This window comes from Oikopleura dioica, chromosome PAR (genome assembly GCF_907165135.1).
Source record: "Oikopleura dioica chromosome PAR, OKI2018_I68_1.0, whole genome shotgun sequence".
Taxonomy (NCBI): Eukaryota; Metazoa; Chordata; class Appendicularia; order Copelata; family Oikopleuridae; genus Oikopleura; species Oikopleura dioica.
Window position 1 is genome coordinate 10,984,241 of NC_137293.1, and position 24,224 is coordinate 11,008,464.

A 24,224-nucleotide genomic window follows, 5' to 3' on the forward strand; every position below is an offset into this window, starting at 1 on the left:
TTTTCGAATAGTTTCTTCGCAACAGAAAGACTAGAATCGTTTTGCTAAACTTTCTTTGCTCCTCTTGAAGCCTCGTTTCTGAGGTTTCGAAGTCAAGAACCGTGTCTTATACTTTTCCTTCATCAATCTATGTGCTTGCTTCAGCGATCGGTTTTCTCCTTCTTCCCAGTTGTGCGTGGATAAAGAGGAGATGTTCTCTTCCTTGAAATCATCGCTATCAAGAAGACTCATTCCGCCAGATTTAAGGAAATCGGAAATGATTTCATCGAGCTTTTCTTCATCTTTCGTGAGCTCCAGTAGATCGAGTTTTTTCTATTCCATGGTTATTAATTGATTTTAAAAGAGTAATAAATATCTCAGTGAAGTAGAAAAATATTTAACCAAGCCTGTAAATCTTCTGGAACTCCCTCTGTCTCTTCTATTCGCGATTTGAAATGCTCAATGATGTTTCTCTTTGATTCCTCCGCCTGGCCCATTTTGACTAATTGCGTCAACCTCTTGATCGCCTTTTGATTGAGTCGTCCATCTTCTGACGATTTCGTCATTTCAGCAAGAAATTCAAGCGATGATGAGAGAAACTCTTTTTCATTTGAGGGAATTAGGTGATCTTCTAGTGAATCTTCATGTCGTTTATAGTTTTTCAAAACTTCCAGCAATTTCTTTATATCCTTGAAGTTTAACGTCGCCAATGATTTGCCAGGAGAAATGTTCGCGTCGTTGAGAATTTGGAGAGCGATCTCCTCCATGACTTCACTTTTACGATCGTCGTCCAATAAATGATATTCGTCGCCATAAAACTCGTCTGACTTTAATTCTGGCCGCACTAGCTCTTGAAGATTCTGGAGCCGTTGCGCAACTCGTTCTTTCGTCCTCGCCATCGGGTGGCTCATGTTTTTCTTGTCTTTGTAGCTGCTGAAGATTGCGTCGATTATCCTTCCGATTTGTTCTGGCGACTCATTTAGCAAGAACTCTCTTCTCGGGGTCAATTGAATCCAAATCGTGCCCTCTGCCATTTTAGGCGTGTAAAATGAGCCATAAACTGGCTGAATCTCCTTCGCTTCAAAGAAATTGTCCACGAGTTTTCCATAAAATGATGTCTTCCCCAACAGATCGCATCCAACTGGCAAATGAAAGTTCATAAAGATCGGGACTCTCCCCGCTCTGAAAAGTCCCTCGCGATTCCAAACATCTTCCACAAGTTTTAGCAAAAGCATGTTTGTAGCCCAAAACGGAGTGTTCGAGATGACGACTGTATCGGGTTCGCTGTCCCAATCTGCATCGTAAAGAAGTCCCCTTCTATTTTTGTTGAAATGGAGCTGATCCAGTCGATGATCGAGGGGCTCCGTTCTCACGATTCGAACGCCGATTCCGTTGTCGCGCGAAGACTGCGCTATATTTAGCAGCGACTTCACAACTCTTACTTGGTTGATTCAGGGAAGCAAGCGCGCACTTTCTCAACGGTTTTTTCTGCCTTTTTCAACCACGGACCTTTTATCAGGCTCCACGAATGTGTACGATAGGGGCTCTTTCCTCAGGAAACGAAGCGAAAGTAGGCCAAAACCTGGGTAGAGCTCTATCACATGTTTATCGCGGATGTATTTTGAAGGGAATGCGTTGCTTACTGTTTACGGGTTTTATTCGATGATTCCGAAATACTAAGACACTTTATGAACAAAGATAGTCTTTCAGAAAAAATTTAAGTAAATATAACCCTTTCATTTCGATAACATCGTCTTATCAAACATGTATCTCGTATTCAAATGTTTGCGGTGCTTCACGCCATGATGACGCATGATATCATGCTGAGATACATTTGCGGGCAAATTACGGAAGGTGACATCTTCAGCTGCTTCCGTCCAGTTTTTGTACTTTTTCCAGTTTGGCATATTTTTCGTTGCGAGTGGGGATTTTTCACCACCTCTCGAGTAGATTTCGTATTCTTTTTCAGGACTTGCTGCATCTTTGAAACGCTCAAATCGAATTGATTTGCTCTGAAAAGAAAAATTAGTCTTCTATGTTTTCAGAAAAAATAATCAAGTGATAGTGATACTAAGTGCTCGAGTTTGACCCAAGCTTTTGAGGTCGAACGTGATAATAGATTATCTGTCGTTAAATTCTTCCGTACACACTTTTGATTTTCAATTTAAAAGAATTACTCAAGGATAATCTTTTGCTAACCTGAAGTACAAACTGTTTCTCCGCCGATGTTGTCCTATCAAACTGATGCTCCTCGCCTTTCTTGAAAAATGGGGAGTTGGCGAGTTTTGACGAATTTTTTCTTACTTTTCAGGTCTCAGATTATCTTAACTTTCGAATTTATCAAAAATCGTTTGACTCCTCCCTTGAACGACTCTCGTAATGTTCCTCGTCCACATTTCGGTGAACCTTTTCTCCGATTTTTACGATTCAATCTCACGGAACGCCCTTAACGTAACGCGATTACAATACAATTTGTAACAAAGAATTATTTTTCAGAAGATTGACTAATGTTATCAGTGGGTGAATCATGATTAGAACTATTTTGCGCTGCTTTCTGGGCCTCTTCTTCAGCCTTTAGCCTGTCGAGCTCTGCTTGCGCGGCCTGCTTCTTCCTTTCCATTGATTTCATAAACTCGGGCATATATACAGAAGGGTTGCTTGTAAAGCACTCCCACCACGCAGTGTAAGCTGGATACGTTTCTTCGTTGGACTTTCCTTCTACTTCTTTTTGAATCATATACTAAAACAGATTGTAAACTTTCTTCTAGGGTTGCATAGATATCTTTATTCGTGAGAAATCAACGATGAGATTATCATCGAGTTCAATGTACTCAAGAACTCTCGACTTACATTTCTCCAAAGAGGTCCACAGGGCCCATATGGAAGATTATCAACACACGGACATTCCCAGTTAAGCTTCGTCGGGTCCTTATCATTTTTGAATGGTTTGTAAGAGTTGTCCATAAAAGTACTAAACTACACTTTATTGATGATCCCAACATGGAATTACGAACGAATCCGAGCAGTTTTTGAGCTCCTTCTTCAGTGCTTTCAGAAATGGTGAATCAGGAGTTTCTTTCGGTACTGTTGGAATAGTGATAAACACACTTGGACCACGTTCACGTGCTTGCCGACTCATTCTAAAATTAGAATCGCATGGGAGAGTTGACTTTTCTTGCGCCCTAGTTATCAAATGTTGGTGGAAATTCCGATGTCCCTTTGACTACGCTGGATGCCGCCCAGTCTACTATCGCCAGATGGTGGGGATTAACGCCTTCGAAAAAGATTCGCGATGAATCTCCCGTGGGCGCGCTCACTCCCCGTCCACCAGGGGCGCATATTCACGCCTTCTCCGGCCCTTTCCAAAGCCCCATATAAGCGCCGGAATCACTCCCGAAAAATCATTCCTTCTCGGGACTTGGAAAATTAAAGTTTTCTGAGTGTACAAAATCAGGGTTTCAGAAATTTTTGTACCTAAGGAATCTTTATTCTTCCAACTCCTTCAAGCGACTTTAACTAAAAGCTTTTTTAAAATTTACAAAAATTTATCGCGTTTGTTATTCAAGTTGAGCAATAGGAAGTTTCCGGAGTTTTAGAAACTTTCTTTGATCAACTCACATAGCTCACGCGAAAAACGACATCGATCTTCGAGAGACCTTCGAGAATTGCAATCTAGGGGAAAAATTGATGCAGTGAGCGAACAATTCTAAAGTTTCTTCAGAAATAAACTTTAGAATGTCTACTCACCGCATTGACTATCCCTTGAAAACCACAATCGAAATTCGAGATAAGTTGGGTGAAAATGAGTTCTTCCTTGATTTCTGAACTTATCGTTACCCAATTTTTCGCGCATTACGAGATATCGTCGACCTTCAGAGGTTATCAGTTTAATTGTGAACGGCTCTGGGCTGCAAATTCTTATTTCAAAAGAATTGACGCCCCGGCCATTTGAAACGTCCGGAAAGACTAAGAGATAATCTATCAGCTATTTACGAAAGGAATTACTAGAAGTACGATTCCATTTTCAGGACATTGCACTTCTTGATTCCCAATGTAAAAAGCTACACCCGACCTTGAAAAATCATGATGATTCAGCTGGGCCGCTAGTCGTGCCTTATCCGGAGAAAGGGATGAGAACGGCTTCAGGCTCCGAAAAATCGTCAATCCAGTCTACGAGCATTTCCTTCCAGTCATTCGCGTCCAAGAAATCGAAATTGATCATGATCACTTTGATACGTTGACTGGGGTGAAATTCGTAAAAATCAACAAAGAGAAAATCTAATCTTGAGAAAATTTAAAGCCTTTCGCAGGTCCAAACTGAGAGTGAAAAGAAGTTTGAACTGAGGAGAGACTTTAATAATCTCACATTTCTATTCGACAAGAGAGAAGTTATTGATTAACCCAAGTGATTGAACTTTTAAAGTTTTCTGAGTATACAAACGATCTAATGTATGTATGTTCGGGAACTTTAGAACTTCATCACATACATTCGACACTGAGAGAGTAAATCAAGATATAGAAGTGGATGAGTTTTTAAAGTTTTCCGAGTATACAAAGCGGGTCGGAAAGCTTGTGTAACGGAAAGTTTTACAAACTCGCCACTTTCGATCGCCTCCAAAATGAAGTGATAAAGAGAAAAGCTTTCAGAAATCATTTTCGGAAGAACCAAGTGTTTCTATAGAAAAAGCTTGGACCCAAAATGATTTTAGATTTTCTTTTCTCACATTCGACAAACGTTATCACCGAATTTCAAGAGTCAAAGAAATCTGTATTGGCAGAGAAATTTGTTTCAGTTCAAACTAGGGACATTCTGGAGTCTTTTACGGAGGTGATTCGCTTGCCGCACATCATGCAGATTCCTAACAAAGAAAATTCGATCTCGAGAGTCTTAGAATATTTATAGGCTTACCGGACTAAATTTCGACCCATATTTCTAGCATAGTTGGGTGGTCATATGACACAGTTTTAGAAAGCCTAGCTTCTTGGCTTTCATTTGGGCACAAATTCAAGGGGTCTGGGTCATGCCCGCAAGGCAATTCATGGGACCTGAAGTCCCAAAATAGGTACCAGAATCCTTCAAACTATTTTTTCGATGCCCGTCGGGCTCGAGAGTAGTCAAGAGTCATATATTTAGAAAGCTCAGGCTCTGAGCTTTCAGTAGAGCTCAAGAAATCTTAGCGCCAAGCGGTTTGTGGCCACGTGGAGGCGCTAGAAGTTGGCGGTGAAAATCCGGAAATGCCGGAAAACTCGGTTTTTGAGTTCTAAACTCGACAATTATATGTATAAAACATATATAATCAATAATTAACGCATTAAACAGTTGAACCGAGGTCAAACCGGGTGGTCAACCGGATGGTTCGTCGTGGGCCATATTTCCATGTTTTTGAAGGTTTCTAGAGTTGAACCACCCGGTTTGACCGCGGTTCAATTTTTTAATGTTTTAATTATTGTTTAAGGGATCCCCCCCCCGATTTCCCGAACTTTGACCCTTATCTACTTTTTTCTGGTCTTACGTGTGAGGCTGATTAGTAGCTCATTAAAAAGCTCGTTTTTTAATGAGCATATTTTGGTAGAATCAGCTTCCTAGCTCAAAATTTGCTTATGCATTAGAGGCCATCAAAGTGATTAAGATTTGCGAAAATGGCCATTTTAGACCATTTTCAAAGTGTATCTACTTTTTTTGTGGCCTTTTTGATTAAGAATCTTTTTGTTTTGCTAGAAAGTTCAGACCCTAAACTCAATATTCTGGTAGAATCAGCATTATCGGATAAGTAAATAAAAAAATTCTAGTTTTAAAACTTTTTGAAACCATTTTTGCCGTTTTTTGGGTGTTTAAATGCTCTCTAGCGCCAACAATTGGCAGAAAATTCTAGTGCGGTTATTATTTTCGTAATCTACACATTCTAAGCTTTCAATAGACCCCTTATTTGTTCTATTTCGATGACAGTGAAAAATCGAAAAAATTGCAATTTTCACGCAAAGTACAATTTACATGCATTTTCCCGAACTTTGGGCGCCAAAATTTTGGGGGTATATTTATGTAAAGGGGTGCTATCATATATCAAAATGATCCTCAGAACACGAGGAATATAATAATTGGGGATAATGACCCGTGCCAAGGTTTTGAAAAATCGGGGGTGATCCCTTAAGTTATAGCCTTGAATATTGAACTTTCGTAGCGCCGAATCCCTGTTACGAATTTATACATTTTCAAAGAAACCCTACCTAAAATCCAGCGTAGATTTCGAAAAAACCCTTATTTTTAGTACTTTCTAAGGTGTTTGTACCTAAAAATCGACTTCAAAATAAAACAGACCGTCGTTCTCTGAAAATTTCCATTAAAAGGTAAATCTGGATTGATGATATGAAAGATTGAAGCCTTATCTCCAATCTAGCGGTGGATTTTGTAAAAATATTAAAAATTACGGCTTCTAGGAACTGGTTTTGATTGTACTTCGAAAAGGAGAGTTGCGCGCGCAGCCAATGAGAGCGAGGGGAAAATCTCACTCAGCCATCGCTCATCCTATTTTACACGAGAAATTTTGTCGACAGGTTGGACGAAATCTTACTGAGATTCTCCCCTCGCTCTGATTGGCAGCGCGCGCCACTCTCCATTTCGAAGTACAATCAAAAACCAGTTCCTAGAAGCCGTAATCTTCAATATTTTTACAAAATCCACCGCTAGATTGGAGATAAGGCTTCAATCTTTCATATCATCAATCCAGATTTACCTTTTTAATGGAAATTTTCAGAGAACGACGGTCTGTTTTATTTTGAAGTCGATTTTTAGGTACAAACACCATAGAAAGTACTAAAAATAAGGGTTTTTTCGTAATCTACGCTGGATTTTAGGTAGGGTTTCTTTGAAAATGTATAAATTCGTAACAGGGATTCGGCGCTACGAAAGTTCAATATTCAAGGCTCTATCCTTAAATAGGTTTTATACATATAATTATCGAGTTTAGAACTCAAAAACCGAGTTTTCCGGCATTTCCTGATTTTTACCGCCAACTTCTAGCGCCTCCAGGTGGCCAAAAACGGCTTGGCGCTAAGATTTTTTGAGCTCTACTGAAAGCTCAGAGCCTGAGCTTTCTAAATATATGACTCTTGACTACTCTCGAGCCCGGACGGGCATCGAAAAAATAGTTTGAAGGATTCTGGTACCTATTTTGGGACTTCAGGTCCCATGAATTGCCTTGCGGGCATGACCCAGACCCCTTGAATTTGTGCTCAAATGAAAGCCCAGAAGCTAGGCTTTCTAAAACTGTGTCATATGACCACCCAACTATGATAGAAATATGGGTCGAAATTTAGTCCGGTAAGCCTAAATATTTACCTTTTTGAAATGCACAAGTTGAGCAGAAATGCGCTCCTTTTTGGTGAAGAGTCTTTTTGCAGATTCGGCAGTTTTTCATCTTTTCTTTTTTCATCGGGTCAAATCGGTTCGTACCCTAGAACAGTAAGAAAAAGTGCTGAATTATTGTTTTTACTCACCTTTGTCAGGTACTTATTTTCATTTAGCTTCGACGTGGCGTGGGAGCTTTTCGCGCCTGCCTTCCATACTTCTGGAGTGATGATCTTACCCCACTTTTTCTCGCATTTTTCACAAGGCATCTGAAACCATTCAATTTCAATAAGGATTCACTATTATTTATTATAAACTGCTGGTGACAGTAAGTTCCGATGCATCAGGAATATAGGCAGGCTTTGTCGCTTTATCTTCGGTTTTGTTCTGTGTCTTTTCATTCTTCTCTTCCTCAACCTTTTGATAGTCCCGTGGCTTCGTTTCTTCCTTCCATCTTTGTAGTGCACCGCCCCGGAGGAGCAGGAAAATCAGTTCGTGATGAGGTGTCTTTGATTTTTACAAATATGGGCTTGATGAAACGGTTGGTACCTGTGGAAACAAATCAACAGGCTTCGCTAGAGCCACTCTAAATGGATCCCCTCGCAAACTCTTTGATTGAGGTTTGCAAAGATCGACAATATTTCCCTGAGCCATTTTGTTCGAAGAGTCGCAGGAAACAAAGATAAGCTACATCTCATATGAAAAAGAGGAAGGAGGAGTGCTCTTACCGATTTGATTGACGAATTGCCACGCAAAACGGAAATGACCTTTTTTGGGAGTCCTGCTCGTGGTGGGTCCACGATAGCTACTGTTTCTAACTCTTTCTGTAAAGATTATTTGATAATTTGAATTAAGGACTAAGAGTTACCTGATTAGCTATTGAACAGAGTTCTGCAACCTTGTCCTGGGCATTTCCAGCGAAAAAGAAACACTTGTCTTCCAAAGAGTACAGCTTTACATTTTTCTCCGCATCTTTTATCGCTTCCTCGACTATGTCCACGCCGAAGACTTTGTCGAAATAATCAGAAAGCGCAATTCCGATACTTCCCGTTCCGCAGCAGATATCCAAAAGCACTTTTCCGTATTCAAGGGTTACAAAAGCTTTCTAATAGAAATGAATTACCATAAGAATTTTTCGGCGGAAAAAAAATTTTTTGAGATAGTGGCATATTCTGAAAGCCCATGTCAAAATAAGTCGATCCCCAATTTTCTAGGGCTCAATGACGTCATTATGACGTCATTTATGATTAATAAATGTCCGAAAATGGTCCAAATTCATGAAACTTTGGAACGCTTTTTGAGGCAGTTATCGTCGGAAATATATTTTTCTGCTTATAGGATGTTGTTTGGCAGAAAAAATTACGTGGGGACCCGAGGTTTATTTTTCTAACCGACCGGTTTCGAAAATTACCGGACACTAGAACCGGTTGGTAATGATGGTTTGAGCCCGGGTCCCCACGTAATTTTTTACGAAGAATCCGAATCCGCTGAGAAAATAAGGATTCAAAAGCGTTTTTGGCTCTAAAAAGCGTTCCAAAGATAAAATTTTCAAATGAGCTGGATGACGTCATAATGACGTCATCTTGCCCTAGAATTTGGTGATTCTGGCTGTGCTTTTTTATGTGCTTTAAGAATATTGCACTTTCTCAAAAAAAATTTTTTTTGTCGAAAAATTCTTATGGTAATTCATCCTATATAAAATCAATTGGACATTTAAACCCTTATCTTTTCTTTCTGGCAGTATTTATTACCAAGCGTGCCGAGTTCGTTATACAATTTCGCACATTGATGATAGTGAGTTTGGAAGAAGGAGTCTGGGGAGACCTCAAACTTTTTGCCCATCACTTGCGCTAGAATCAGATCCGATCCATATACTAATGTTCGTTCGCCTTCCTTTCCTCGCGTATTTTTCCAATAAAATACGACGCCAGAAACATTTTCGCATTTTTCACCGATTTCTTTCACCTCTGATCTGAATATTATCTGAAGAAAGGAATATAAAGAGACATTATTTTACCTTGCGACTTCAAGATCTTCTTCACTAACTTCATTTCGAATAAAAGTAAATGTCAAAACAAGAGAAGATTTTCCATCTGTTTTGAGTCTTCCATCTTCAATTTGATCTTGGTCGCTTCCGGAAGCTCGCATCATTAATGTTTGCCAATGACCCTAAGGAAAATATAGAAATATCATATAAAATAGGGCTTACTTCATAAGTAGCTGGGCAATAATGATTAAATTTTGACTTTTTAATGTGTTGCTCGCATAATTCTAGTGCTTCCTTCATCGAGTCCCGGACGATGCAAACATCTCGTGCGCATTCTACTGTAAGATTTTGGTCTGTATATCTCCCAACGCGAAACCCAACCATTTTTTCTTTCTCCTCATTAAGACCATACGAGAACTCGCACTTGTTTCTGTATCCATTTATGGCATCGGCTTTGATACACTCTTCCATCCTAGTTAATCACTTTATATCAGTATTTTTTCGATAACTCACGGAAAAGAAAGTTTAGTCTCGGGGTCCATATTCTGCACTGGCCACAAAACTGGACAGCCCTTGAATTCCGTCGCATGTTTTAGTAAATTTGAAATTTTCGCACAATTGGACTTTGATTTGTCATATTTATCAGTGACTTGTTTCTCGTAAGGAATTTGTCTCCACGGTGAAGTAACGTCCAGAAGCTTTTCTTTCGTCGTTCGCAAATCGGGTTTCTTTGGTTCCTCATTTTTCGTATCTTGGCGAGACTTTCTTGTCATTTTATCTTGAGCAGCTGCTGCGATTTTGGCGACTAAGGGGTTGTTTATAATTTCTCTACCAATAATCTTACCCAAGGTTTCCTTCTTGAGAGTAAGCCCATCAAGCTGCGATCTAGCGAGATCCCGCTCCTCGTTGTTTTGAAAGCAGATAAAGACCGTCCTGTGCTGCTTTACATATTTGATCTTGTGTGGCTTCATCGTGATATTCTTCGAGATGAACTTTTTCAAATCGCCGTAACCGATCATTCTCGGAATCGGACCAAGCTCGACTTTGAATATTTCCGAAGTAAAGAGACCTTTATCTTGGCCGTGACCAAGCAATGGAAGCTTTTTCTCAACTTCTACATTTTCTGCAACTTCCTTTTCGACTTCTCCCGAATTTTCTACTTTCATAGGCTCTTCTCGTAGTACGGGTTGTTCAACTTCCTCGACTTTCTCCTTCTTCGCTTCGATTTCACATAGATTATCCTCATTAGGCCTTTTCGCGCCTTCAACTACCATTCTTGCAAAACAATTTTCAACAAGAGTTATGAATAAGAATTATTTTATTTTGAAGGCACTCAGCAGCAGAACAAGTTTTGCGCTTATTAGTCAATCGAACAGTCAAATTACATGTACAGTCATATCAATTGAATCAGACAGCAGGAAGTTTTTGGATAGTTTCAGTGGCATCAGTTTGGTTTGTCTTGTAGACAATCGCGTATAAAATTGAGGCTGTGGCTATACAGTGGATCCACTTTGATAGTTTGATAAAAATTCGCCTCGACTCAACAAAAAATATAAAAATGGGGATTTTATCAAACCATTCCTTCATCAATAGGAGCAACCATGCCATCATGATCTTTTTTGACGATCTAACTTCGCCAAATCCTGGATCTCCCCTCTCCGGCGGAACAATATGAATTTTCAGACCCCAATTGCTTGGAAGCTCTTCCGTCCAGGATAAAACCTTGATTTTCTTTTCCTCAGTCATGTGTTTGAAAAAAGTGTTGAGGCCGACCAGATCTGATCCTGTACCCCCCAAAAGAAGCACTTCGGGAGAAACAACGGTCTTTACTACTTTTGCTAAGTAGGAGTACATGTCTTCATTTGATGCGACTTCTGCAACAGGGGAGCCGAGATGAGGCGTTGAAAGAAAAATTACGCCTTTGGTGTTGTCCTGCATCTGAGGGAAAGTTTTGAGGATTTGCTTGACAACCAGGCCGCCAAGAGAGTAGCAGACAAAGACAACAGGTCGTTCACCAACTCCTGCCTTTATTAACTTTTCGCCGATGGTTTTTGCCCGTTCTTGAAGACTCCTCGTTTCCAGATCGTATGGACATTGATGTTGCGAAAACAAAATTGCTGTTTCATACTCGATTCCGAGAATTCTGCACTTTTTCGGGTTTCGCTGAAGATCACGGACGGACCACTCGCAGAGCCAGTTACATGGAACATCTGGAGCGCCTTCCTGATTTTGATTCTCCTGCATTGTTGTCCATGTTCCTCCGATAGAACCACCAAGCCCGTGGACAAATACAACGTCTTTTTCAATATCTTTATCTGGTCTGTAGACAGGATCAATGAGAAAGACTCCGTCTTCAAGAGGGCGTTGAAATTCATCATCTCTGTCCAGATTAGAAAGTGCTCGGACTGCGTGAAGTCTCGACTGAATTGCACAAGAATAGTCATCGACTGATTCTGCTGCTTCAATTTTCTTGTCGACTACTTTTCTGAGCATTTTGTGGAAGCCAAGGTCGATCATTGTTGGAACGTAGCGATCGTCAAGAGCTAAATTGGCGATTGTTCGCATGGCAATGAGTGTTGCTTCTCTAGAAAGTTCTACGCTGTCAAATTTGGGTTCCATCAAGCGAATGAGGAGTTTTAGGATGTCTTCTACGGCGACATGGGACATGTTTTCCCTAATGTCAGCGTGGCGACGCAGAGCTTTGAGGAGCATCACATCTGCAACGTTTTCAGAGACCTCTACAGAAGGAGGGAGAAGAATATCGTGCTCCATTGAATTCGCATCATCTGAAAATATAAATGAAGAAGGCATAACGGACAGAGAACGAGAAGTTACCATTCTCCCAGTTTCGAATATCCATCAGCTCCTGCAGCGCCTGCTCTTGAAAATATTTGACACAGGGCGTAAAAAGATCTTCATCTCGAATACGATCCAAGCTGGGCAACGTTTCGAAGATTTTGATAAGGATATCGGATATTCGTTCTGATCTTTCTTCCTCTGTGAACTCGTATAGATCTAAAACCGTGGTAAAACCACTAGAAAATAAAGCCTTCTACCGTTGAGAAATTCAGAATTGTAGTCCTTCAGGCGAGCAAGACCATGCGCCAGCTTTGATTTCCTTATTCTGCTCAGAAGATATTTCTTCTCACTCGAAGATATCGTCCTAGAGAATTCGAAGATTGATCACTCATCAAAATCATATGCTTACTCTTCCAAGTCGTCGATCTCCTTCTTCAGCCTCAATAAGATCTTGTTTCTTTCATCAACGTCGTCTGAATTCATCGTCGCTAGAATTCTCTCTCTTGAGTCGCCAATAACGATCCCTGTTCGCGCTATAATATCGTATACTTCGTATTTCAGCCGCGTCAATGGGGAAAGTCGATGTTTCTCGCTGCGAAGAGCAAATTTGTGGCGGAAGTCGTCACCGAATGTGTTGATTTCATAATAACTGAAAGTTTCAATAAGATTTCCATTCTATTTTCTCGTCAAGTACCCATAAACTGTTCCAACAGAAGCTCCTGCCAAACCCAACCATTTGTAAAATGTCCGATTTCGAAAGAACTGAACCATTCTACAATGAAAACGATATTGGTCTTTGAAATTGAATAAAAGTAAAGAAATTATTTCTGAGATCGAGCAGCATGAGCTCGATTCATTCGCTCAAGCTGTTGTTTCATCATGCAGTCTTTTAGCTTTTGAGTTGTTTCACGACATTTTCGCCAGTCATTGTGAGTGTACTAAAGTCAGAAGGAATCGTCAGATAGATACAACTTTTCAATTTAGATTTACCTGGCACTCTTTACTCTCCTCAAGCTCCTTCAAACAACCAGACTGTTCTAGAATATGATCGAGCTTGTCAAACTCCTCATCCTCCTCAGGATGCTTCTCCATTCTGAAGAAAAATCACATCGATGGAGATTTTCACTTGTCAAGATTTCTGATTTTGTTTTTGATTTTGTTGGCTCTCTTCGTTTTCAGTACATCCATACCATGCGATGACAAATCACCGGTTACTTTTTCCGAAGTCGCTTTTCTTTGAGTAGGTTTTCGCCAGGGACTTTCAAGTCTTATTGAGGGATTTTATAAGTATTAATACTGGTTTTCCCGATGTTTCGGTTAATATCGGATTGAGAGCGACCTCTGCCGATTTATTGTTATAAAAACTGCATTTTACTGACATAAATAAGAATATCATATTCTGAATACGATAAACTAAATGAAACAGAAACAACAAGTGAACAAAGTTCAACTATAGTGATCTATAAAAAATGAAGCTTCTACCGGCGTATCAACTAATCTAAGTGGAGATTCTCTTTTTGATTAAATGCCTCTTTTCTTAAATTATTCGAGTGTGTAATTTCTTCCTTATCAGGCGCATAGTGAGCAACAAACTTAATCGCCGCATCACGAGATGGCACAATGGCATAAACAGCGGTCGGGAAATCTGTCTGTTTCAAAAACTCCTCGCTGGATTTTGTAATTTGTGGTCCTTTGCGACCATACGCGATGGCAAAGTGGGGTGATGGGCGGTGTTTTCGCACGACGATGTCTGTCGATTCAGACGCTTCTAAAAATGCTCTTATTTCAATGTCAAAATTTTAAAAGGGAGATGCACACCTTCGCCGTCATGCAGGACCACCCCATTCCAAATAAGGGCGTTTGTCGATGACGTCTTTTTAGACGAGCTAAGTCGAGTAGATAATCTGGTCAATCTGTTCATCTCAGTTCTGAAAATGAACCAAAATTAATACCATCATTAATTAGATAAATTTACAAGAAGCAGAAAAGGAATGGCGCGGAATATAATGAAAAACGCGAAATAGAATTACTCGCGAACGAGTTTTTGGAAAACATGATGGAGGCGGATATTCTTTCGGAAGTCGTTGAAGATCGCAAAAATTCGCTCGTCATTCTCTTGCTCCATTTGAAAAGAAATGATGATGTAAAACGAGTGCTAGAGAAGTTTCACTGTGTGAATCCGTTTTTTAATCTACCTCGACTTGACCAAGAAAGTACGTTTTATTGCTGGTGCTTCCACGAATGTTCCACTTCAGGACCCTTTCTTCCCAGTTTTCGTAATTCTTCCCCTTCGCCGCCTTTTCTTCCTTCCTTTTCTGGTAAGCTTCGAATGATTTCTTCAAATTCTCCATTTCGACGCTGTAATCTCGCTTGTTCGCTTCTCGACTGTACCAGCTAACAACGCCGATTCGATCTCCCTTCGCATCGTTGTTCGTGACTTCCTCGATAAAAGGCATGAAGACGTATTTGCTCGTTGATGAATAATTCTCCGATTTGCTCGGTCGATGATCACGAATCAAGTACAAGGCGGAAGAGTTTTCAACTGTCTTGAAAAACTCTTGAACACGGCCGTAAAAGTCGAATCTCGTTTGAGAGCAGAGTTTTCTAAAGCCTTCTGCAGGTTCTAAGTTTCCGATTTTCGGAGTGGTGATGAAGACGTCGTAGAAAAAGAGGCAGAATTTGGCGAGGAGATGGCCGTGGAGCTCAACCAGCCACTCATAGCTGTTTGGTACCAGATTCTATAATTTGAAGTTACTTTTTCGGCCTCGGTTAAACCTCGGGTCGGCAATCTTTGTAGAAAACTGAGTCAAGTCCCTGAAGAATCTTTCAAAATAAGCCATTTAGTTTTTTTGAAAGCTCTCTCATGATCCTGAGACTCAGGACCTGAGTCAGTTTTCTATACACTGTATAGTATACAGGTTGGCAACCTGAGGTTGCCGAACACAGGCAAATGATCTGACCTTATTATCGAAGAATGAGATTTTCCTCGCGGAAGCCGTTGGATTGAGCTTTTGATTCCACTTCTTCAGACTCATCTGAGCTCGTTTTAATGTTATCTGCGCCGAGATTATATGCAGTTCCCAAATGTCACGGGCCGATTGTAAAATATACTCCAGGGTTTGCAGCTCTAATTTGACATTACAAAAGAGTTCTTCTTGATCTTCTTTGTTCGCCAAATAGTTTTTGAAATAATCTTCTCTGTTCGTTTCGAAAAGATTGAAAAACTCGCGAAAGTCTGGAGCAATGTTTGGTTTTCCAGCAGAGTTTTGATAAAGCTGCACGTAAAGATGCAATAGCCGGATTTTGCAGTTGATAAAATCGAGAAGAGGTTGGAAATCCGGACGCTCGGGAATTTTCTCTTTGATCGACTTGTATTGCTCCGTCAGGTCAGCTTTTCTCGTGAAGATTGTGAAACTCGATTTTTTCTGAAAAACTATTGTAGAAAAAGTCAACTTTTTATGTAAAATAACACCTGTAAGCATCTATCGAAATCAGTAAGATACGCTTCTTCAGCCCTAATGATCTCTTCAAAAATGTTTCTGACATAACTCGGTAATCCCTTCGTTTTTGGCAGGGACTTTGTGATGGTGTACGCTTCTTTGAAGCGTCGGGAGTTGATGCAGACGAAGATTTCGTCGATCGAGGAGTTCAGGTCCAGCTGCTCCTGGGCTGTGCTTTGTCTTACTGGGATTTTTATTTTATTCAAAAAGTAAAAATTTAAAATTATGACCGGAAATGATTAAAATACAAATTAACCCAAATTGGGTGATTGATTGAATCGAAGTGTTCAAATCCCTATCTTCTGGAAATGTTTGCGCTTGGAAACTTACTCGACATCATTTCCCAATTCTCAAGTGTACATTTACTGCAATTTCTCGGCGATAAACGTCTCTAGATAAATCGACGAGTTTTTCCCCAGGAGCGCGTTCTCGCGGTCCATTGATTGGCCGATTCGGAGGCTCTGCGGGAAACGACGGTTTTCTCCTATTTTAGCTAATTTTAGCGAAGTTTAGTTTAGAGAACTCTATTTCTGAGACCATAACTGTATTTTTATTATAAAACTAATTTTTGAAAGAATTATTTTTCGTTCAAATTCCTCGATTTTTAGATGAAAACAATCGCAAAGCTCAAAGTCCGCGAGCTGAAGTCAGAACTGACGAAACGAAATGTTGAATTCGAAGCGAATTTTTCAAAAGCTGTTTTGGTTCAAGTATGCAAGATTTTTTTATTTTCTGCAACTTTTGCTGTGAGCGAAAGTGAAAGGGGCTGAGGATATTTTTATTTAGAGCTTATTGAAAAAATTGAGTTGTTTATCAACTTTTGCAATTTGAAAAGTGAAATCGAAATCGTGAGATCTGAACTTGAAGTGAATTTGAAATAGAGCTAGAATAGAACCTCAAGGTCAGGCCTCCAAACTATTTTTTATAAAAAAAAAGGGCTTGATTATCAAAAAGGGCATTTTGTGATAAAGTAAGAAAAGATTTGGAATCCTGGATAAGCAATTTGGAGCGTCAATACAACTTGGAGTAAGAAAGAAGTCGAATAATGTCAAATGAGGGAACTTCATCTTCAGATCTCAGACAGGAGATACTGGGTATGTTCTAACGGTCCTTTTCCCTTCTCTAGCAGAAATTCAGGGAATCAGAAAAAGAAGAAAAAGCGCAAGAAAAAGTCGCCGAGTCCGATGATTGACATGGCGGATCTCGATTCAATCCTCGGAATCAACGAGCGTCTTCCTTTCTATGACACTCCTGCTCCCAAACCAGCAAAACCGAAACGCGCAGAAGAATCTCCAAAACCGAAAAAGCCCAAACCATCAACATCACTAACTCCAAAGAAGAAAAAAGTCAAACCTTCATTCACACCCGATATGAAGAAGAAGCTAAAAGCTGAAAAGAAGGTGAAGAAAGAAAAGGAGCGCGAATCAAAGAAGCATCGAATATCATCGAAAAGAAAATCGTCCGAATCTTCGAATGCTCCTTCGGAAGCTGAAAATGACCCACCGAAGAAGAAAAAGAAGGAGCTTCGGAAAATCGATGAAATTGAGGAAGATTCTAAAATTGACTTGCCCGATCGTGAAATTTCTAAAAAGCATCAACCTGATGTTTCTACGACAGATTCTTCAAATAAAAAAAGCGAAGATAAAGATTCCGAGCCGGATGATTTTTGGAAAGAATACCTAGTGAATCCTCATTCTGAAGAGTCTGAATCAAGTTCTAAAACTACTGATAAAGCTGTAGAAAACAGTGCCAAAAGCGAGACTCCGAAAAAGAAACCAAAGGGGAAGCGACGTGGCAAATCAGTTAAGGAAGAAAGGCTCGAAAAAGAGAAAATTCGAGCTGAAAAAGAAGAGCAGGAGAAGATACGAAAGGAAGAAGAAAAAAGGCTCGAAATAGAGAAGCAAGAACGGCAGCAAAAAGAAGTGGAAAAACGCCGAAAGATGGAGGAAGAAAAACGATTGAAAGAGATAGAAAAGAAGCGTCAAGATGAGGAACTTCTCGCCAAAAAGAAAGCGAAAGAAGAAAAAGAGAGATTAAAAGTTCTTGCTGAAATCAAAGAACTCTTGCCACAGGTCCAGAAAAAGCCCTTCAAGCCAGACCTTTCAGTGAAATATCCGCCTTGTGCGAGAGAGGACGACAAAGAAGATCCTTCAGAAGTGTCCGACAACTCCTCTGCTTCAAATGCTCTTCCGTCAGCCGATCTAGAGAAGATCGACGATGATCTAGCTACGAAGAAGAAGATCGTTTCAGAGAAAAAGATCATTCAACCAAGAATCATTCAAGATGCAATCATCTCTAGCGTCAACTCTCTCGTTAAAATAACCAAGTCTTCGTCGTCTTCTAGAGATTCTGTTAATACTAGTATCGATGATGCGAGCAAGAAGTCCTCTCTGTCTTCACAAAATGAAGAGAGTCAGTCAATGCCATCGCTGGAAGCTGTTACTGAAGATGACATTGAGTTGGGTCCTGAGGAAGATATCTCTCGAAACCCACAGGATTCTCCAGTAGAAGAATCGATGCAAATTGATAATAAGCTGGGAGATTGTTCTGAAACTCAAACTGTGGTATCAGAATCTTCGCCTGCTGACCAGAAGGATAGTGAATCGAAGAAGCATCGAATATCATCGAAAAGAAAATCATCAGAATCTTCATATGCTCCTTCGGAATCTGTCGCTGCTGACCAGCCTTCTTCTTCTCCTGAAAGCCTGTCTGACAGACTTGAACAGCCGAAAATTCCTAATGGAAATCCTGAACCTTCTACCACTTCTTTATGCGCTGAGAAAACTCCTATTGTTCGAAAGAAAAAGCTGACCGAAGAAGAAGTTGAAAAACTCATGGATGCGGTAGAAACAGATGAAGAGAAAGACCAAATTTGGAAAGATTTTCTAATGCAAGATTCTCTAGACAAACTGGCTCAAGAGCAAAACACTTCAATCGCCGAGCAAACCGAAGAACCGGCTTCCACGACAGAGAAAGTCGCTTCAGAAACGCTAGAGATTGAGCGAAAACTCGCGTCTTTGGAAACGGAAGAAGAGAAAGACCTTGCGTGGAAGGAGTATTTGATGAAAGACGCAATCGAAGCCAATGATGGTAAGATCACTTGCGGTAGCAATAAAGACAATGATCCTAAAGATAAGAACGACTGCCCTTCTGGTGGAAGTAACCCAACGCAAGTTGAAAGCCTCCCGACAAGTTCAAGCTCTGAAAACCCCCCTTGTACATTAACCAATACGACCGAGAAATACGACCCTACTGAACCAACTACCGATGACACTGCTGCTCTAGAAGAAACGGATAACATGCCACTTACTTCATTAATCGAGGCAATTGAAACCAATAAGCCCAAGCTGACACAAAAGAAACAAAATGCCCCTATCGTAGAATTAAATAAGGTAGTTTTTTCAGTTACCATATTTTTTTCTATCATTTGGAGCTTCAACTAACCCTTTGAAATATATTTTCGATGAATTCTTACATCGGTGTTAAGAAACTGACCGAGGACTTGGAAAATGATGGTCACGATATTGACGAGATTGATTTCAATAAACCTGAAACCTTCGGTACTATTTTTGAGGTTTCGATCAAAATAAAAAAATTTTTAGCCAAAAAGCCTGCTCCCGAAGCTGTTGCTCAGAAAACTGCTCCTGCGACAAAGAAAAAGCACCAGCAGCCAAGGCATCTCCAGCCACTCCTGCCAGAGCAAAAGCTCCTCCAAAATCAGTTCCTGCTACTCCAACGATTGACGTTAAGACCGATCCGGATCGAGCTTCAGTTGCAGCCGTCCCAAACTTGACCGGAGACGAGTTTGAAGTCACGACTGAGTTCGACGTTGACGAGCTCGACAGCGACGAGAACGACCAAGACGACGCCGATGCGATCGAAATCGGGTTTACTGATGATCTGGTTGAAGAGAACTCTGCGAAGCTCTTCTTCATAGGCCTGAAGGATATCAGAAATCAAGCGATCCGCGGTGAGCTTGAGAAGTTTGGAAATGTCGGAGATGTGGTCGAGTTTCAGCGACACAAAGTTGATTTGGGAACTTTTATTGAGGAAGTCGCCTGTGTCAAAGTCGCATCAGGTAAAGAAAAGAATGTCTATTGGTTTTTAAAATATTGCTAGCCGAGAATGCTACGGCGATCATGAAGCGATTCAACAACCGGAAGATTCTTGAATCGAAGAATAAAGTTGTCATCAAGCAAGTTATCAACTTCCCTTCCAAGGCGGAGATGAAAAAACTTGTGAAAGCGGCTGTTGACGACCGCACTAAGCAGATGATCAATGAAGCCAAAAAGCGCTTCTACGACTTGGAGAAGGACTTTGCTCGAGAAAAGAGATCATTAGAGGAAGCGGCTAGGTTTGTAGTCCAATGAAAAGAGGAAACTAGAATTTTTTTATTCAGAGCGCTTTCAAGCGCAGAAAGCGAGATTTCTACGTATCGAAAGAAACAGTCGATGCACGAGAAAAATGCCGAGCGTTCGAAGAAACAAGCTCGAGTGCTTGAGGATGATTTGAAAAAAGAACGGGATGTTCTTGAATCCGTTCGAAAGTCGGCGGAGGTCCAGCGCAAGGAATGCAAGAAAATCTCCGATGAAGTTAGGGAGACTGAAGGTTTGTTTTATTTCGTTTTTAAAGCAAGCTTATTCGAAATATTTAGCGGAGCTGCGAAAAGTTGAAAATGAAATCGCGAAAATCCGAGCCCGAACTGGCCAACTTCGCGAGATCAAAAAGCAACGATCTCGTCCTCAAGCCTACGTCTCTCCCGTTGAGCCGATCTCGAAGACGATCTACAACGATCCAGTCAACCCAACGATGCCTTCTCGAAGTGCACCAAGATCAACTCGGGACGACGGATGGCGGAATGATGGTGGCTGGATCGAAGACGTAAGAAAGGGCATCAGTTTGTTTTATTTTCAAACTTAACTTTAGGACGTTTATGCGTCTAAATACGCGAATGAAAGACTAGGCGGCCAGTCGAGCTACTACTCTGCTGGCGAAAGTGAACTCGACAAGATCCGTCGGGAGCGAGAAGAGCTCGCCAGGCAAAGCGAAGAGCTTCGACGACAGCGAGACCAGGACGAATATCATGTTCGTCAAATGGAAGAAGAAGAACGGGCGCTTGAGGAGGAACGACGCCAAATTGAAGAGATGCGCCGAGAGAATGAGCGCATTCAAAGAGAAGTGGAAGAAGAGAAGCGAAGACAGGTAGAAGAGGAGGCGAAATACGAACAAGAGCGACTTGCTGAGGAACGACGTCGTCAGATCGAGCAAGAGCGACAAGCGGAGGAGCGAAAGCGACGCGAACTGTAAATCAGGGGATTGCTTCGTTTCTCAGTATTTATTTTAGGGAGGAAATGCGAAACCGTGAGCGCGTAAAAATTCTTGAAGAAAAGAAGCGACTTGAAGAGGAGCAGCGAAAGTGGGCTCAAGAAAAGGCAGCCGCAGCTGCTGCTCGAGAACGCCTTCAAAATCAGCGCTCGAGTTTGGGTGGTTCTGGCCAGCATGTCGCCGGACCACCGCCACGTCAAGAGTTGCGACGAGGGATGCGTCAAGAGGAGCAGCGGTAATATTTATTTGCTGAAAGTATAAGTTATTATTTTACAGGCAACATCAAAGAGGTGGAGATTCAGGAGCGAACTCCTGGGAAGAGACTCGAGAGCGCATGCGTCGTGAACGAGATGAAGCTGCTCGCAAACGACCTGGTATGCCAGCCAGAAGCTACGGGCCACCTCCTACTCGTCCTCGAAACGATGACGTTATTGTCCTGGACGATGATTCTCCTCCCCATCGTGGGCGAGGAGGTCATCCACCAGTGTACACTGCTCCGCCGCCCGTTCGCAGCTACAATGATCCACGACGTGTTCCTAATTATCCACCGCCTTCTCGAACACCGCCCCAACCTCACTCTTACGCGCCACCAACCGTGCCACCACCAACTACTGGGTAGTTATAGATTGTTTTCCGCCAATTTACTTCCATTTTAGACGAAGCTGGCCATTCAATCGCCGATAATTCTACGAACACGGCGCATTTTGTCATTTACTGTCACATCCAATTATTGAAAAATTCCCTCGATTAAACAACATTCAGTTATAACAAGTAAAACTTCATCGTTAGATATCTATATTTTGATATCTTTCGTTCTTGAGTTGTCGTTTTGCATTTTTGTATTTTCCATTCAAGTATTTATATAATTTAAATTATACTAGGCACAGTGGTTTTCGTGTAGATTGGTGGCAGAAATAACTGAACAGCAGAGATTTTCTAAAGACGAGGTCAACTGATGTTGTATTTTGACTTTTGTGTTTCGAAGCGAGCCTTGACGAAGTTGTAGAGGTCATATTCTAGTGCGATCGATGTCTTGGTCTTGAAGAAATCGACAGTTTCAGGTGTTAATGAAGCCTTGTTGAGTGTGTAAGTGTCGTTTTTGATTTTCTCCTCGCCTTCTTTTTTCACATCTAAAACGAATATCTGATGGAGAGTTTTTTATTCTTGCGTTACCAATAGCGCCATTGAAGAATCTAGGCATTAAAGTCTCAAAGAGAGCAAGAGAAGCAGGTAATTCTTCCGTTAATCCAACGGCAGCATAGTATTTCTCGATGTTTTCTTTGGCTTTGGTGACGGCCCAGGAATTACGCTGGCGGCAGCGGGGATCTTGACCGCAGAAGTAGGGTACCATTTGCCATTTTGGCTCCGTACATTCCTTCTCCTAAAAATTATACTCATTATACTACGCTTTTCATGGAAACTTTCATCGTTTGAGTATGTACCATGTCTTTGAATTTGAGTGCATTTCTGACATTTAGAAATACTTCCTTTCCGTATCGGTATCATTAAATTTATGAGCAATAAGGAAGTGTCATAATTGCTTTCAAGGTTATAGTTTTTATTGGCTGATGGCGCAAATTACGTGCAGACGTATTTGCGCAATCAACGAAGACTAACGGTTTCAAAAGGTTAATGCCTCCTTACCCTCCGCGAGACGCAATCGTTGATATTCATAAGCCGCTTGCTTTCTGACATGGGGACGTCTCCACCATCGCCTTCGAGATTTCCGTTTCGAATAAAGTAGTAAAAGCTTCTGAATTTTTCGACAGGATCGCGAATAACATTGATGTAAAGTGGTCGTTTCTGCTGATGCTCGGCGAAATCGATGAAATATTGATGACGAATGTAAACACTAGAATCTTCGTTAGTTTTGGATATTTTCATATCTAATTGATAGTTGTTTATGTATAAACACTCACCCGGGCTTTGAAATATCTTTCAGGTGGTCGATAACCTTCTTTTCTTCGTCGCCCGTCAAGAATGGCTTCTCTCCTGGCTCGTACGGACTTTCCACGTGATATTCATTTCTGTCACCTGCTCCGAGAATGTATAACAGCCTTGTCATCCATATCGAGCCACATTTGGGCACTCTAATATTGATTTGAGTTCTTTATCCTTATCCATCTAAAGTAACCTGTTGTAGATTAGAAGATCTGTGTTGAAATCTTCCATTCTGGTTATATTCGCCATGTCGACCTTGGTATTCGGCCTTAGGCCCGAGCCAGCTGAGGATGATCTTGCTCCTCGCGAATTCGAATCTTCATCGTCAGAGTCAAAGTATCCTGTATACTGCAAAAATGCAATCGGGGCGATGAGAACAAGAAGAAATAGGGCACATTGACATCGTCCACTGAAAATTTTTAATTGATCTATTAACTTTTCGTAAACACGATTCGTCAAAATTATACTTTATTGTCGTAACATTATTATCAAAGTCATTCCAGCTCTCAGAATAATCGATCATACTTTCTGCCTTTTATAATCCTGCCGTTTAAATTTTAAGCGCAAGAAGTCAGATCCCAGCACTGGTCTATTTTAGTTCAAAGCTAATAATTTAATAAGCACGATTAGTACTTGTGCATTCTGTGATGGTAGCTAAAAGTATGTTGTTTTCATCTTATATTCATTTTTATGGCTCTTTTTAATAGGGCCAAGAATATTGTTTCCGAAGAATTAAGATAAAGATTAATTGAATTTGGCTACCTGATGCATCTATACTGCGCCTGGCGAACAATCCGCCTTCCTCTCATCAGACAATTTTTCGTCAAATTCTCAAGCTCTTCTACGATTGAATTAAGTCTCTTGGAGAAAATAAAAATAATACGGACTTGAGTTTGCACCTTTACGGGTTTGTCGGTAGCCGTAAAGACGCTCTAGCACGGCGTGGCCCGCAGGCAAAGCCCCACAGAATTCATGAAATTGACCACAACCGGACAACCGATGCTAAAGACAATTCAACTTCTCATGTCCGACATGAGTTAATTTTCAATCAATTTTGCAAACTTCTGCTTGCTTTATATATAATATAAAATTGAATGAATGATATTCGACTCATTCAACTGTCAACGAACTCATAACAAGTAAAAGAGAGCGAAATCTTTCAATAAGAAACTCAATTGTTTGAAATAGTTCAATAACAATTATTTATTTAAATGATTGGCGAGAATTTATATGAAATATAAAATTACAATCAAGATTTTGCAAACGTGTGTATTGAATCAAATACTATTGATCAACAACCCAGTTGAGAAATTAACGTTAGCAATAAAATTTGACTTTCTGGGCGCTT

General features: G+C 40.7%; 9 protein-coding genes across 11 annotated transcripts; 2 read left to right on the forward strand and 7 right to left on the reverse strand.

Moving 5' to 3' along the window:
* Positions 1-2: 2 nt before the first annotated feature.
* LOC145702632 (uncharacterized) lies at positions 3-2,284 on the reverse strand. Its single transcript, XM_081779883.1, has 5 exons — positions 2,179-2,284; positions 1,718-1,991; positions 1,489-1,621; positions 387-1,416; positions 3-312 (listed from the first exon to the last, which is right to left on the reverse strand). The coding sequence occupies exons 2-5, from the start codon at positions 1,884-1,886 to the stop codon at positions 31-33; spliced, it is 1,614 nt and encodes a 537-aa protein (XP_081636009.1). The 5' UTR covers positions 1,887-1,991; positions 2,179-2,284; the 3' UTR covers positions 3-30.
* A 2,030-nt stretch (positions 2,285-4,314) lies between these two features.
* On the reverse strand, positions 4,315-7,624 carry LOC145706148 (cysteine-rich PDZ-binding protein-like). Its single transcript, XM_081783673.1, has 3 exons — positions 7,474-7,624; positions 7,316-7,430; positions 4,315-4,838 (listed from the first exon to the last, which is right to left on the reverse strand). Exons 1-3 carry the CDS (start codon positions 7,591-7,593, stop codon positions 4,774-4,776), a joined length of 300 nt encoding a protein of 99 aa, XP_081639799.1. The 5' UTR covers positions 7,594-7,624; the 3' UTR covers positions 4,315-4,773.
* Positions 7,625-7,633: 9 nt separating this feature from the next.
* On the reverse strand, positions 7,634-10,582 carry LOC145706146 (tRNA (uracil-5-)-methyltransferase homolog A-like). Its single transcript, XM_081783670.1, has 9 exons — positions 10,156-10,582; positions 9,825-10,116; positions 9,534-9,783; positions 9,342-9,493; positions 9,050-9,296; positions 8,193-8,405; positions 8,053-8,148; positions 7,874-8,011; positions 7,634-7,831 (listed from the first exon to the last, which is right to left on the reverse strand). The coding sequence occupies exons 1-9, from the start codon at positions 10,475-10,477 to the stop codon at positions 7,634-7,636; spliced, it is 1,908 nt and encodes a 635-aa protein (XP_081639796.1). The 5' UTR covers positions 10,478-10,582.
* A 35-nt stretch (positions 10,583-10,617) lies between these two features.
* On the reverse strand, positions 10,618-12,936 carry LOC145703676 (protein SERAC1-like). Its single transcript, XM_081781060.1, has 5 exons — positions 12,805-12,936; positions 12,520-12,759; positions 12,368-12,474; positions 12,147-12,326; positions 10,618-12,097 (listed from the first exon to the last, which is right to left on the reverse strand). The coding sequence occupies exons 1-5, from the start codon at positions 12,879-12,881 to the stop codon at positions 10,719-10,721; spliced, it is 1,983 nt and encodes a 660-aa protein (XP_081637186.1). The 5' UTR covers positions 12,882-12,936; the 3' UTR covers positions 10,618-10,718.
* LOC145703677 (uncharacterized) lies at positions 12,913-13,412 on the reverse strand. Its single transcript, XM_081781061.1, has 2 exons — positions 13,101-13,412; positions 12,913-13,048 (listed from the first exon to the last, which is right to left on the reverse strand). Exons 1-2 carry the CDS (start codon positions 13,200-13,202, stop codon positions 12,932-12,934), a joined length of 219 nt encoding a protein of 72 aa, XP_081637187.1. The 5' UTR covers positions 13,203-13,412; the 3' UTR covers positions 12,913-12,931.
* A 684-nt stretch (positions 13,413-14,096) lies between these two features.
* LOC145703222 (uncharacterized) lies at positions 14,097-15,813 on the reverse strand. The gene is made up of 4 exons (XM_081780551.1): positions 15,583-15,813; positions 15,071-15,535; positions 14,306-14,848; positions 14,097-14,265 (listed from the first exon to the last, which is right to left on the reverse strand). Exons 2-4 carry the CDS (start codon positions 15,143-15,145, stop codon positions 14,137-14,139), a joined length of 747 nt encoding a protein of 248 aa, XP_081636677.1. The 5' UTR covers positions 15,146-15,535; positions 15,583-15,813; the 3' UTR covers positions 14,097-14,136.
* Positions 15,814-16,375: 562 nt separating this feature from the next.
* Positions 16,376-19,403, forward strand: LOC145704246 (uncharacterized). Of its 3 annotated transcripts, XM_081781692.1 has the most exons (6): positions 16,376-16,511; positions 16,610-16,704; positions 16,748-18,700; positions 18,743-19,002; positions 19,098-19,170; positions 19,213-19,403. In XM_081781692.1, the coding sequence occupies exons 2-6, from the start codon at positions 16,656-16,658 to the stop codon at positions 19,401-19,403; spliced, it is 2,526 nt and encodes an 841-aa protein (XP_081637818.1). In that variant the 5' UTR covers positions 16,376-16,511; positions 16,610-16,655. The 3 variants fall into 3 exon arrangements, with proteins under 3 accessions (XP_081637818.1, XP_081637817.1, XP_081637819.1); XM_081781691.1 differs by having other exon boundaries at positions 16,748-19,002; XM_081781693.1 differs by lacking the exons at positions 19,098-19,170; positions 19,213-19,403 and having other exon boundaries at positions 18,748-18,916.
* Positions 19,400-21,712, forward strand: LOC145704247 (uncharacterized). Its single transcript, XM_081781694.1, has 8 exons — positions 19,400-19,688; positions 19,730-19,964; positions 20,010-20,218; positions 20,265-20,491; positions 20,537-20,913; positions 20,955-21,170; positions 21,212-21,550; positions 21,592-21,712. The coding sequence occupies exons 2-8, from the start codon at positions 19,750-19,752 to the stop codon at positions 21,617-21,619; spliced, it is 1,611 nt and encodes a 536-aa protein (XP_081637820.1). The 5' UTR covers positions 19,400-19,688; positions 19,730-19,749; the 3' UTR covers positions 21,620-21,712.
* Positions 21,713-21,810: 98 nt separating this feature from the next.
* On the reverse strand, positions 21,811-23,778 carry LOC145702514 (uronyl 2-sulfotransferase-like). The gene is made up of 6 exons (XM_081779747.1): positions 23,639-23,778; positions 23,070-23,285; positions 22,855-23,025; positions 22,580-22,787; positions 22,109-22,316; positions 21,811-22,065 (listed from the first exon to the last, which is right to left on the reverse strand). Exons 1-6 carry the CDS (start codon positions 23,683-23,685, stop codon positions 21,884-21,886), a joined length of 1,032 nt encoding a protein of 343 aa, XP_081635873.1. The 5' UTR covers positions 23,686-23,778; the 3' UTR covers positions 21,811-21,883.
* Between the last annotated feature and the right edge of the window lie 446 nt (positions 23,779-24,224).